The 13,311-nt window shown below is 46.5% G+C and overlaps 2 protein-coding genes across 8 annotated transcripts in view; both read left to right on the top strand.

Moving 5' to 3' along the window:
• LOC114771743 (gap junction alpha-3 protein-like) lies at positions 1-4,736 on the top strand. Of its 3 annotated transcripts, XR_003743871.1 has the most exons (4): positions 1-136; positions 1,448-2,829; positions 2,985-3,048; positions 4,670-4,684. XR_003743871.1 is itself a non-coding variant. In XM_028965080.1 (2 exons), exon 2 carries the CDS (start codon positions 1,465-1,467, stop codon positions 2,674-2,676), a length of 1,212 nt encoding a protein of 403 aa, XP_028820913.1. In that variant the 5' UTR covers positions 1-136; positions 1,448-1,464; the 3' UTR covers positions 2,677-4,736. The 3 variants fall into 3 exon arrangements, 2 of the variants coding, with proteins under 2 accessions (XP_028820913.1, XP_028820914.1); XM_028965080.1 differs by having other exon boundaries at positions 1,448-4,736; XM_028965081.1 differs by lacking the exon at positions 1-136 and adding an exon at positions 209-278 and having other exon boundaries at positions 1,448-4,736.
• Positions 4,737-7,605: 2,869 nt separating this feature from the next.
• LOC114771749 (paraspeckle component 1-like) overlaps positions 7,606-13,311 on the top strand; it is a 35,341-nt gene continuing 29,635 nt past the window's right edge. For 3 of the 5 annotated variants that reach the window (XR_003743872.1, XM_028965090.1, XM_028965092.1), the window contains exons 1-2: positions 7,612-8,144; positions 9,617-9,918. Coding sequence is in view for 4 of the 5 variants with exons in the window: in XM_028965090.1 (XP_028820923.1) it covers positions 7,821-8,144; positions 9,617-9,918 (626 nt within the window). In the remaining variant the exon portion in view is untranslated. Of the gene's footprint in view, positions 8,145-9,616; positions 9,919-13,311 lie in introns of all 5 variants that reach the window. The other 2 variants (XM_028965088.1, XM_028965089.1) reach the window with 2 other exon arrangements.

Below are 13,311 nucleotides of genomic sequence, written 5' to 3' on the forward strand. Positions count from 1 at the left end.
GGGAGGCAGCAGCGCTTCACGGAAGCCCATCTCCAAGCCCAAAGCGCCTCCATAAACTAGCTGGCCCCTGCTCCAGCGTGCCGAGAAGACTACACTCTGGGGAAAAAGTTTGGCCAGCTGATTTCAAAGGACTTTGGTAAGCTGTCAAAGCTGCTGGGATTTTGGGAAATGGGAGGAGAGGGGAGGGCTCTTGCAACATAGGGAGGTCTGTATGATTTCCAGCGCACTCAAAACATGGCATCAGTGGAAGCCGGCATCTGCGTCCAGAGCACTGCCAGGTAGCTATGAAGGTCAGGGTCAAGTGACCAAGAAGGCATCCAGAGTCAAAACTATCTTGGTCATTACTACAATCCAAACTTTTCTCACTCACTCTGGTAACTTTTAATTCAAAGCTATTAACTCTGTGATGACTGACCGTGAGAAGGTACCACAATGCCAATGACAATAACAGTGATGCCTCAACAGTTTGCTCCTGTAGGCACAAAGAATATCTGGCACCTTCTCTATTGTCATGCCGTCAGTCACTGTAGAGTAAATATGACTTCTAATCACATTCTAAACACATTTCAACAGGCATATTCTCCATTTCAGCTAAAGCAAAGTATCTAGCATGTAAAATTAAGCAATAAAAAGTCTCCCATATGAAGCCGCTCCAGGGCCGCATGATTACGGGGTGTAAATCGTCTCGGACATGGTACTGTAATTGTTTTAGACTGTTTAAATGGCCCATTGGGGACGTCCGCCGGCACATCAGGGCAAATTATTTCTCCTCATCAGCACTTCTGCATTCTGATGAGCCCAGCACTCACTAACTGTGCTCAAGTGCACATTTATTTCACTTATTTATTCCAACAACATTCACATTTTTAATTATTCAAAGCGGCATTTCAACAATGATCTCACTTAATGTATTTTTTCAGTAGCTGGTGTATAAATATCAGTTTCAACCAGTATTTATCATGGTCTCATTTCATGTTTCAGTTGATTTCTTTGTCTTTAAAAAGTGCTTTTGAACACTGTGCTCCCAGACATTTAAAGAATATTTTAGAGAGCATTTGTTTCAGTTATTTCAGTATAATTCCTATAAAATCTTGACAAAGAAAATTGTGTGCTGTTAATTTCATGTTGAAAAATTAGTGAAGTTTTTACTTCATGGACATTCGCAAGCAGCCGGTTCATTTACAGCTGGACTGACTTGTAGCATTTTGTTATTTATCATTTGATATCAAAATTGATTAATTCATCAGCAGCCCTGTCTTTCAATGTCATTGAACGATTTTATAAGAATCAGACTTTTAAATGCGTTATTTACTTGGGAAGTTGAGATGTAGAGAAGTACCTGGGCGCGATCGTGTCCTCTACGTGCTGTCATGCCTGTGTAATATATGATTGTGTTTGTGTCAGTTCTCTCCATCTTGACTCACACCAGCCTGTCCTCTCTCTTCAGGCTAGAACTTCTAAAGTATGGGGGACTGGAGTTTTCTAGGCCGGCTGTTGGAAAACGCACAGGAGCACTCAACGGTGATCGGGAAGGTTTGGCTCACTGTCCTCTTCATCTTCAGGATTCTGGTCCTGGGTGCCGCAGCGGAGGAGGTTTGGGGCGATGAGCAGTCGGACTTCACCTGCAACACACAGCAGCCTGGTTGTGAGAACGTGTGCTACGACGAGGCCTTCCCCATCTCCCATATCCGCTTCTGGGTGCTGCAGATCATCTTCGTGTCCACACCCACTCTCATATACCTGGGCCACGTCCTGCACATCGTCCGCATGGAGGAGAAGCGCAAAGAGAAGGAGGAGGGGATGCGCAAGTCCCTCCGGCTCAAGGAGGACGAAGACCTCTACAGGAACGGAGCGGGCGGGGGAGGGGGGCGGAAAGACAAGCCCCCCATCCGGGACGAACATGGCAAGATCCGAATCAGGGGGGCTCTGCTGCGCACCTACATATTCAATATCATCTTTAAAACCCTGTTCGAGGTGGGTTTTATCATGGGCCAGTACTTCCTGTACGGCTTCCAGCTCCGGCCCTTGTACAAGTGCGCGCGGTGGCCCTGCCCCAACTCGGTGGACTGCTTTATCTCCAGGCCAACAGAAAAGACCATTTTTATCATATTCATGCTTGTGGTGGCTTGTGTGTCCCTTTTTTTGAACCTCTTAGAAATCTACCACCTGGGCTGGAAAAAAGTCAAGCAAGGCGTGACCAACAAGTTTGTCACGGAGCGCGTATCGCTGCCCGATGAAAGCAGGGAGGTGGCAGCGGTGGCGGCGTTCCCCGTCCTCAGCAGCCTGCCAAACTACGCCGACGTGACCGTGGTCGGGAACAGCGTGGTCCTGACCCAGTCCACGGCCGCTGATGAAGACCGCGATCCTGAGCACTCTTCTCTCTACAGCAGCAGCACCAGCAACTACCAGCTCACCGCCGCCGCCGCCGAGCTGCAGATGAGCCAAGCCAAGCCCACGCCACCCTGCTCGTCCTCATCCTCCTCCACCTGCTCCTTCAGCAACGCCCCGCAGCCGGGAGATCCGGCCCCCGGCGCCGGTGACCCTCAGGGCACCACCACCACCACCACCACAGTGGAGATGCACCAACCGCCTCCTGCGCCCACAGACGTCCGTAGGCTGAGCCGGGCGAGCAAGGTGAGCGGCGCCCGGGCGCGGCCCGACGACCTGGCCGTGTAACCCCCGTCATCCAGAGAGCACCAGCCACCCACCTGCTGCCAAACGGAACCATGAAGACGCGCCGGGTTTTTAATTCAATTTGGACTTTAGCACCACTTCAGGCTTTTTTTTATTTCAACTTTGAAACGGTTTTGAGGAGGAATTTGGGCAGAGGTATGCACTTTTAACTCTTTTTTCCCCCCTTTTGTTGTGGCAGATCTTGAGGTGGACCCATAGTCACCACTCTTTTAAACAGTGTACGTTTATCTCCATCTCTTTTGTGAATCCTTTCCGGTGATTGTCTGCCAATGGTTACTCTGCCTTTAAAGACCGATGAAGAGTGGGAAGATCTCACACTGTGACTTGAGATTTGGAGATCTCCTAAACTTTCTGGTGAGAAGATCGATTTTAGATCCCGAACTGAGACTTGTCTTTAGGCCTTAACAGAACTGTGTGTGTGTGTGATTGGAACCAGGAGGTCTTGTTTTTTATTGTCTTGAAGAGAGATATTCTTCCTATCCTTGCAGTTTCATCAGGGTATATTGGTATAAATGCAATGCCTAAAAATAAAATGAAGTGTACATATATAAATAATATACAGTACATAGTTAAACCCACCATTATAATGTTTGCAGTGTTTGTAGAGAGTTGAGGTTCGCTGATATTCTGTACATTAGAGCATTAGAAGATAGGTGTGAAGATATGGTAGCTGCCACTGGAACAAGGCACTAGAACAGCTAGCAGGTGGAACATTTGATATGTAAAACATATCAAGTTCAGCAGTAGAAATGTGAATCTGGTGCATTTTTGTCTATGTAAATTCCTGCCAGTTTATTTAGTATAAAAACGGCTCCCTTTGAAAAAGTGATCATTCTCTAAAGCAGTTTCCCGGTTTTACTCACTCAACTGTAACCCCTTTTAAATTCAGGTAATAGCTGTTAAACTCCCAGATTCAGAAAAGTGTCTTGGTCCAGAGCTAGACTAGTTTCTCATGAGTAGCATTTGCAAAGGCACCAAACCATTGGCACTTTACAGTATGTCCTGAATTGATGGGGATCAATAATCGGACAATCTTTCACCCCTTGCTCTCTTCCCTTCTCGCTGTTCTGTAAGCGCTGTGGAAATGTTTTTGGCTGTGAACGTGCTTGCTGTGCACTGCTGCTTTAGTTCATATGTGCGTTCTGTGAGGTGGCATGCTTGCCAGTCCCCCGGGCGCAAAGATAGGACTCCCCCCCTCAAAGCACTTACCGAAGAGTCTGACCATTTATCCTTAAATCCTCCTACTCCCTCATACCACGTCCAGCAGGTCACAAAGTGTTCACGTCTGCTCCATGCAGCGTTCTGGACAGGATTGGAAAAGTACGTACATTTACACTTGCCCGTTTAAAATACAGACGGAGTTGCCTGTACGACACCTCAAAGACGGTAAAATTAATGCTTCCTATTATTGCTGAGCACTGAAAAAAGTCACGGCAAAAATGGCTGACTTTAAAAAATGATGTTTATACCATGTGTGCATCTATTATCTGAATTATATAACAGAAAATACACCCTCAACAGTATTATACATGGAAATGATGATAAATAGTAATAAATAGCCCAGTGAGACATACCGATTGTGATTTTGGGCTATACAAATAAATAATTGTTGTTGTTGTTGTAGTTATGCATAGAACTTTTTTGGGACAAATGTTTTTTGACCCTTATTATTGTAGAAATAGAGCTGCATGTTTATGTCCCTTTCTATTCCTAAAAGTTTACACTGAAGAATAAAATTTGCACATTAAACCGAAAAGGTTCTTTTCAAGAGGCTCATAGAGGAAGGAGGAGAGTAAAGTAAAAACCTACAGTACTGTAACCTGCTGTATGGAATCCGATTTTATGGCAATAATTTGAAGAAGACTTTTTTTTTTAATCCCTTGACTGTTTGAAAAATGTTGTATGCAAATAGCCTGGCGATGTTTCACAGAATCTTCTGTCTTGTAACCCTGACGACGTATCACCATCCTTTCAGAAAGAAAGGCCATGCCATCTGACCACGGCACTTCATCTATCTGATGCTCAGATGCCATGCAAGTCATTCCCGGAACCACTTATCAGGACTTTTCACATTCTCAGAGCAACCAGAGTTCTCTGGCCCATCAGGGAAAAGAAAATTACGGAACATACTCGCAAAGAAAAAGAGAGGCCTGCTGCATTGCTGTTATGAAAGAAGTGCCTTGTGTACAAAAATTTGTAAGATCAAGTTTATGTAAATGTTCATTTACCTCAAATGTTTACAAAACTGTTGCCAAATAAAATTTTTGTACCATGAGCTCAAAATATCAGTTTTTATGATTTATAAGAATAATTGAGAGGACAGAACTCAAGCCTCTGAGCTGCTGAAGTTCCTTTGCAGGGGAGAAGGTGCTAATACATGAGGAGACTGAACATAATCATATTTTACAGGTTCTGTGCACTGACGGAATGTAAAGAAACACCAACACAATGCAGGGCAGCACAGCCTGGACTTTGGCCGCATTGTTGTCTTATTACCAAATGGCCACATGGGTTCATATCATGTGATTGACTGACAATTCATCGGACATTAGGGGACCTAATCGCCGCCTATAGTTTGCCCCTCGCCTTTCCTGTGGGTTATCCCACATGACCCTGCTGAGCCAAGCTCTTTCTTTATGTGCTCTGAATGGGCAGGATTGAGCCCAAACAAAAACAGTTAGAGACGGGGTGGGGGTGGTTTGGGGGGTGGCGGGGGGTTACTGTATATTTGGAAGCATGTGTGATAAAGTTTACGACATATCTGAAGGACAATACGTTGTAAATAAAAAAAAAGGAGTTTTAAATCGTACCCGTACCGCTTTATACCGATCGTGCTCAGAACATGCATGTAACCTGCAGACAAACGGTGCAAGAACAGTACTAGTATCATACTAGTACTGTACTAGATACTAGTACAGTACTAGTATCTATAACACAACACCAATGGTCCGGATCTGAAACCCATGCTCTGCACAGACTCATGATTATTGACTGAATATAGAATACATTATATTGAAGCCTTCACTCAGATTAACCAGTTTTCACATTATAAAACTGCACATTACCTGATCCCAGAACTGTAGTCATGGTTTTCGTTTGAAAAGGGCAGTGCTTTAATTTGTCATGTGTCCTGGATGAGCAACTGATCGGGGAGAGGCCAGGTGCTGTGGGTTCTGAGCAGGCATTACCTCCCAAATATCCTTTATTTTCCCACAATGACCAAAAATGTGACAACACAAACCTTTCATTGTTTGCGCGTGAGTGAATAACATTACTCCTGGCCTTTGTGCTGCATCCATCTGTACTCCAGGTCACATGACCTGTCTCAGAGTCTCCATACAATGGGGTCCGACATCCACAAATAACAATAATTCCCCGAGACCAGCCCATAATAAGCTGTTGCAGTCTTCCAGTTGGCATGACATATTGTTGCTGTGTAGTTTTGTGGAGAATATCTCTCTCTCTCTCATGCATATTTACATTTACAGCATTTACCAGACGCCCTTATCCAGAGCGACTTACAGTCAGTAGTTACAGGGACAGTCCCCCCCTGGAGACACTCAGGGTTAAGTGTCCTGCTCAGGGACACGATGGTGGTAAGTGGGGTTTGAACCTGGGTCTTCTGGTTCATAGGCGAGTGAGTTACCCACCCACCCTGGTAGTAGCCTATATACAGTACAGGCCAGAAGTTTGGACACCTTCTCATCCAACGTGTTTTCTTTATTTTCATGACCATTTACATTGATAGGTTGTCACTGAAGGCATCAAAACTATGAATGAACAAAACTATGAGTTCTGGACTTAACAAAAAGTGGAGACCTGACCTCCACAGTCACCGAACCTGAACCCAGTCCAGATGGTTTGGGGTGAGCTGGACCAACAAGTGCTAAACACCTCTGGGAACTCCTTCAAGACTGTTGGAGAAGCATTTCAGGTGACGACCTCTTGAAGCTCATCGAGAGAATGCCAAGAGTGTGCAAAGCAGTAATCAGAGCAAAGAAACTAGAATATAAAACATGTTTTCACTTATTTCACCTTTTTTTGTTAAGTACAGAACTCCACATGTGTTCATTCATAGTGCTGATGCCTTCAGTGAGAATCCACCAACGTAAATGGTCATGAAGATAAAGAACACACGTAGAATGAGAGTATAGTCATGTTTTAAGATCTTTTCTGCAGTGTATTGAGGTATAATTACAAGCTTTTTATAGGTTTTAAAGGCTTCTGGGACAAATAAAAATGCAGCGCTTCAGCTGCCTTGTCAAACGCGCCCGTTACACTGCGCCTGGATCTGTACAGGACCAGTGTCCTCTGAGGACGTGCTGCACCACCCTGCACATGCGAGAAAGCGAGAAAGTTGGCAGCCCTACACTGAGGTCCCCTTGATGAAGGTCCCGTCCCCACACGCTGCTCCCCGGGCGCCTGTCATGGTGTCCACAGTTAAATACAGAGGACGGGTGGTAGTAGCCTAGTGGGTAACACACTCGCCTGTGAACCAGAAGACCCAGGTTCAAATCCCACTTACTAACATCATGTCCCTGAGCAGGACACTTAACCCTAAGTTGCTCCAGGGAGACTGTCCCTGTAACTACTGATTGTAAGTCGCTCTGGATAAGGGCGTCTGGTAAATGCTGTAAATGTAAATATGACTGGAACCCTCCTCCATGACGTAGCTGCTGGACGTTGGAGACCTTCCACGGTTCTGGTAATCTCATTTTTACAGGTGATCAGACACACGCCACCTACTACACAAATACACTAGTTCTCAACCTCAAAACAATGATCACATCACGCATTCAACAAGGTCTCTGGATCTCAGGGCAGCGGTCTGAAGGTTCTGCTACATGGTTCTTCTGCATGGCACGCCACCCCGAGGCCGGGCTTAGAAACTCCACCTGCTGACCCAACCGAACACCGAGCACAGAATGGCTGACTTTAAATAAAAAACGACGCTGTAAAACGCTGTCTTTATACGGTACTTTACGCGTTTCGAATTGAACTGAGAGCGCAGAGAGCATCATGGGAAAAGACGTCCGTCTGCGCATGCGCCGTGCGCCATTTCCTAAAGGAACCCGTCCGTCGTCCGTCGTGTTCTGCAGGCGCGGCGTTCCGTACAAGAACCTGTAATGGCGAACCGGAACCTGAAGCAGGTGACCATCCAGCACAGCGCCGCGTCGCCGAAGGCGCAGGCCGCGAAGCGCGGCAGCGAGTCCGCCAACATGGAGGAGGAGGAGGCGGCGCCGGCGGCCGAGGACTCGCTGGAGATGACGCTGGACCTGAAGAGCTTCCGGAAGCCCGGCGAGAAGACCTTCACCCAGCGCTGTCGGCTGTTCGTGGGCAACCTGCCCACCGACATCACGGAGGAGGACTTCAAGAGGCTCTTCGCCAAATACGGCGAGGCCAACGAGGTGTTCATCAACCGGGACCGGGGCTTCGGCTTCATCCGCCTGGTGGGTCCCGCCTGGAGGCCGGAGCCCCGCACAGATGATTACTACTGAACCGTGTTTTGAACGCCACTAGCTGCTTAGCCAGGCTGCTACAGATCCATCGATGCGTTTATAGATGGATCGATGCTTTTAATGTCGTTATACAAGTACAACAAGGGGGCAAATACAAATAAAATATAAGTACATTTAAAGTAAGCACTGAGGTGTAATAACAGTTATTGCACTACAGGTGGCGTTGTTGTGTTGTAAGTTTACATTTACAGCATTTACCAGACGCCCTTATCCAGAGCGACTTACAGTCAGTAGTCTTACAGTCATTCGGAGTTGAGTGTCTTGCTCGGGGACACGATGGTAGTAAGTGGGGTTTGAACCTGGGTCTTCTGGTTCGTAGGTGAGTGTGTTACCCGCTAGGCCACTACCAGCCGTAGTAGGTAAATGAATGAATGAATGGAGTGGAAAGATCAGCCTGATGATAACACATTTCTACCACACAACTTGTGGATCTATGAGAGGACTAGAACCTGGACATCGTGTGAGGAGATGGTTAAGATGGTCGAATGTCTCCCTGAAAGCTCGGGGCAGTGGTGGCCTAGCGGTTAAGGAAGCGGCCCCGTAATCACCACGGTTCGAATCCTGATACGCCAAGGTGCCACTGAGCAAAGCACCGTCCCCACACACTGCTCTCCGGGCGCCTGTCATGGCTGCCCACTGCTCACCAAGGGTGATGGTTAAATGCAGAGGACAAATTTCACTGTATGCACTGTGCTGCTGTGTGTCACATGTGACAATCACTTCACTTTAAACTTTGAAGGCGTCTCCATGCCCGGCCACAAACGAATCATTTAAAGATTAGACCTGTTAGAATCGTGTAAACCTGGATCATTTCAGTGAAACGTGTCCTCTGTATTTAACCACCACCCTTGGTGAGCAGTGTGGGGACGGGACCTTCATCAAGGGGACCTCAGGTACCTCGTTTCCACTTCTGGTGCTCGGCCGGTGCTGAGCTGCGATCCGACCGAGAAGCGGTCCGCGTTTACGCTGGACAGGACGCATCTGCATGGCCAGTGGTAGTAGCCTAGCGGGTAACACACTCGCATATGTACCAGAAGACCCGGGTTCGAATCCCACTTACTACCATCGTGTCCCTGAAGACGTGACCAATTTCAGCGTCGTGTGACCAGCGTACCAAGTTTATCTTGACGTGGAATGACTATACGAGCTCTCCACCACGATACGGCACTTATACATCCTGCACCTTCAAACAACTTGCACTCACACGTGGAACGTTTCCACTTCTACTCGATATATAACATTTATTTCTCCTCTTTGGTAAATTTGAGGTGAACAGCAGACGTAAAAGCGTTTCACCGCATATCGTGCCGTGTGTGACCGTACATGATAAATAAAATTAGAATTTGAAATGATGAGGGATGTAAGGGCTGTTTTAACCCCCCATCCCCTTTGGGCCTTTGCAGGAAACCAGAACTCTGGCAGAGATTGCCAAGGCGGAGCTGGACGGTATTGTGCTGAAGAACCGGCCCATCCGCATTCGCTTCGCCACGCACGGGGCGGCCCTCACGGTGAAGAACCTGTCGCCGGTGGTCTCCAACGAGCTGCTGGAGCAGGCCTTCTCCCAGTTCGGGCCGGTCGAGCGGGCCATCGTGGTGGTGGATGACCGCGGTCGGCCCACGGGGAAGGGCTTCGTGGAGTTTGCCAACAAGCCCGCTGCCAGGAAAGCTCTGGACCGGTGCACTGACGGAGCCCTTCTCCTGACTACGTAAGTCTTACTTTCCAGCTCCATCACGTTAGCATTAGCGCGTCCCCTGTCACCTAGAACCAGACAACCACCAGTCACAGGTTTATATCCCAGTTCCTACCAGTGTGTTCAGCAGCCTTATTTCATGGTGGATTGTCCTCCTGTCCGGGTTCAAGATCAGTCTGTGGTGGATCGAATGTGTCTGTCCAGTAGATAGATGGAACTGCTGGACGCCAGAGGTGTGAACCTTCACCGGTCTCCCGATTAGACTCACGATGCATCCCACACATTTTCTACATTATGTTTTAAATAGAAGAGTGAAGGTCTCGTCCAGCCAGCAGAAAAACTGTCTGTGCTCAGTCGGCGCTCCCCTGACACCACGTACGGCGGGAAAATTCCCGGTTCAGACGTCTCTGTTGCCAGGTGAGCGCAGACACGGTTTTTATTTGCTCATTGGAGCAAATCTAAAGCCGCTTCCAGAATGAACGTGACATGCTTCCTCTTAGATAAAACGGCGAGTTCTGCTCAACGTTCTCCCTCTGAGTGAACACTAGCCCGTGAAAATACGTCACGGCGTTCTACTTTTTAACAAGAAAATCCCCCGGCAACGTCATTACGATATAACCGAACACGATATGATGCTCTGCACTGCATCGATGTAGAATCATCCACGTCTGCATTTTATAAACGTTCCGATATTAAAATGTACGTCTGCAGCCCTGCTGGATGCAGCATCCGTTTTCCAGCTCGTTCTTGGGATTGACCCTTGAGTAGACACTTCCCCCAGCATTTCAGGACAGAATACCTGCTTATTTTTTATGATTTATAAACCCTGCCGGGCTCATCTGCTGCTACAACTGTAGGCGTGGTTGTGGTAGGCGATAACCACAACCAGCGAGCACTGGACTGGATTAAGCTGGTTTCAGAACGGATCCCTGCACAATCGTGCACCACCCTCACGATCCCACCAAAACCCTACTAGTCAGACGGGCCTCGGGCCAGTTGGCTGGAGACGGCAGGTGACCCACTGTGGCGTTGGGGACGCAGGCAGCTGCTCTTCAGATCGGCGTGGTGTTCAGATAGAGTTAATCAGTCTGTCCAAGGGGGCAAACAGAATCGGAATGGCGAGGCCACGGCCACTTAATCATGAAACAAATACACCCAACTCCTGGTATTCGTCTTACCGCACAGTATTCCGCAGTTCATATTTAATGCAGTTTTTAATGAACATAGTTTTGTGCAGTGGTTCCAATCCTCCCAACGCAAGCCTTTTTGTCAGCTTTTTAACAGCCCAGCTTTCTTTGTGCTACTCTACGAGCCCAAGGCTAGGGGACATTTTTAAGATAGAAATGCCAGCTGCTTGCCTCAGGTTTAACCTCAACAGCATCCATTATTGCATCTCTTGCGATTATTAAAAGAGGCTGAGGACTGCAAATCAAACGAACATTTCATTAAAAAAAAAAAAAACGCTTAATAAAAAAAATTTGCAAACATGCAAAACACTCTTACAAAGTTACAAGCAGCGAATCATATGGAAAGGATCGATAGCTATATAGATATCTATTACAGACAGATAAATACTATTCATAGATAGAAATGATGTGTGATATTGCAATTAAACAGTTATTACATGTAGTTATTGCACATCTTGTCTAAAGACACATAGAATGAGGTAAGACAATTAGAATAAAGTGCCCTATTATGAAAATGTGTGAGATGATTTATCATTAAACGTATCTGGAATTTGTCCCCTTATGACGTAATAAGGGGAAATGTTACCTCCCATTTCTCATGCTTTTTCCGCCCAGAGAATTTCCCGCCCCGACCGTCATGGCTTCTAAACGAGTGTAGCATTGCAGTTGAGTTGCTTTGTAATTGGATGTGAAAATGAGGACAAATTTATATAATTTTTTTTGTCTCGTCATGCAAGACTCTGACGAACCAGCAGGTTTGTTTTATTTTTTCTGGAAAAAACGCGACAAGACTTCCTGTCTGCGGCAAAAATGGAAGTTGAAGTTGAGCTTTATTGACATTTCAGCTGCATGAAATGAAACAACGTTTCTCTGGATCCTGGTGCTACACGTAATATTTAAACAAAATGACACACTGACATACTGCACGTGTGACAGGCAAACAAACTGTGGCGGGGACACTGTGTCCCCGGGCACAAAAAACATGTAGACAACAATGTGACAGACAGCACTAAACTAGTGAAATGAATTATAAATGTGCAAGGTGTTGTGCAAAATGGAACGGTGCATTAATAGATGTTTCATGGTGATTGGTGAATGGTGTTGATGTCCACTCAACGTCTATAGGCCGCTCTCCACCACGACCCGCCTCTCGCCCCATTGAAGTGAAGTGAGCGTTATTGTGAAACACTGCAGCACAGCACACGGTGACACGGTGAAACGTGTCCTCTGCATTTAACCGGGGAGCAGTGTGTGGGGACGGGACCTTCATCAAGGGGACCTCAATGGCACCTCGTCTGTAAAACTACAGACACCAAAACGACACGTCCTGGGAAATCTCACTGTGGGACTTGGTCAAAGTGGCTGTAAATTCTGCACCAAGGCTGGATTTCAGAAAGAGACGTTAGATACGGAATTAGGGGACCAACAAGACTGATATAAAAAATTTATTACAGGTTACCTTTAAACACACCATTAAATAAAAATAGTGGCAGAGTGTGTGTGTGTGTGTGTGTGTGTGAGTGTGTGCAGAAGTCCAGTGAGTCCATCATGCATCTCCAGAGGGTGCAACATGCTGCAGCTAGTCTTTTATCTGGCACTCAGACGTTTGAGCACATTAACCCTATTTTAGCTTCATTACACTGGCTGCCCGTTTAATTAGCCCAACCCTGTCTCTCTGAGCTGCTCCAGCTCCCTCTGGTCAGCCGATCAGCTGAGTGTACCCGGGTCTAATCTGAAGGTTGCCGGATCGAATCCCACTGAGGTCCCCTTGATGAAGGCACCGTCCCCACACACGGCTCCTGTCATGGTGCCCACTATGTGTCACTATGTGTCTCATAATGACAATCCTTTTGAGACCTTATGAGATGTTTTTTACATTTATTTTTGCATTTTTGTCGTAGTGATTTTATAGCGTTTAATGTTTTATTTCATTTTATTTGTCATGTATTTTGTTTTGTGATTCTAGTTCTTTTTACTTACTGTCCTAATTTATTCAATGTACTTGTACAAAGTGCAATGTACAATGCACTTTGGTCATGTGTTGGTTTGCTTTAAAGTGCTTTATAAATAAAGTTGGATTGGATTAAGCCGCAGTCGCGATATCTGTCCAATTAATTGCGGTTAAATGTTTCCTTAAAATGGTTCCGCCTTCGGCTTCCATGTGCTAAATAATATAAAGTAAGCAGACCCTGCTCATGTCTCTCTTGGCTGCTTTTTCTCC

Source organism: Denticeps clupeoides, unplaced genomic scaffold (assembly GCF_900700375.1).
Source record: "Denticeps clupeoides unplaced genomic scaffold, fDenClu1.1, whole genome shotgun sequence".
NCBI lineage: Eukaryota > Metazoa > Chordata > Actinopteri > Clupeiformes > Denticipitidae > Denticeps > Denticeps clupeoides.

Excerpts from the sequence above, each read along its gene's own strand:
- LOC114771743 (XM_028965080.1), top strand. The coding sequence starts at position 1,465 with ATGGGGGACTGGAGTTTTCTAGGCCGGCTGTTGGAAAACGCACAGGAG.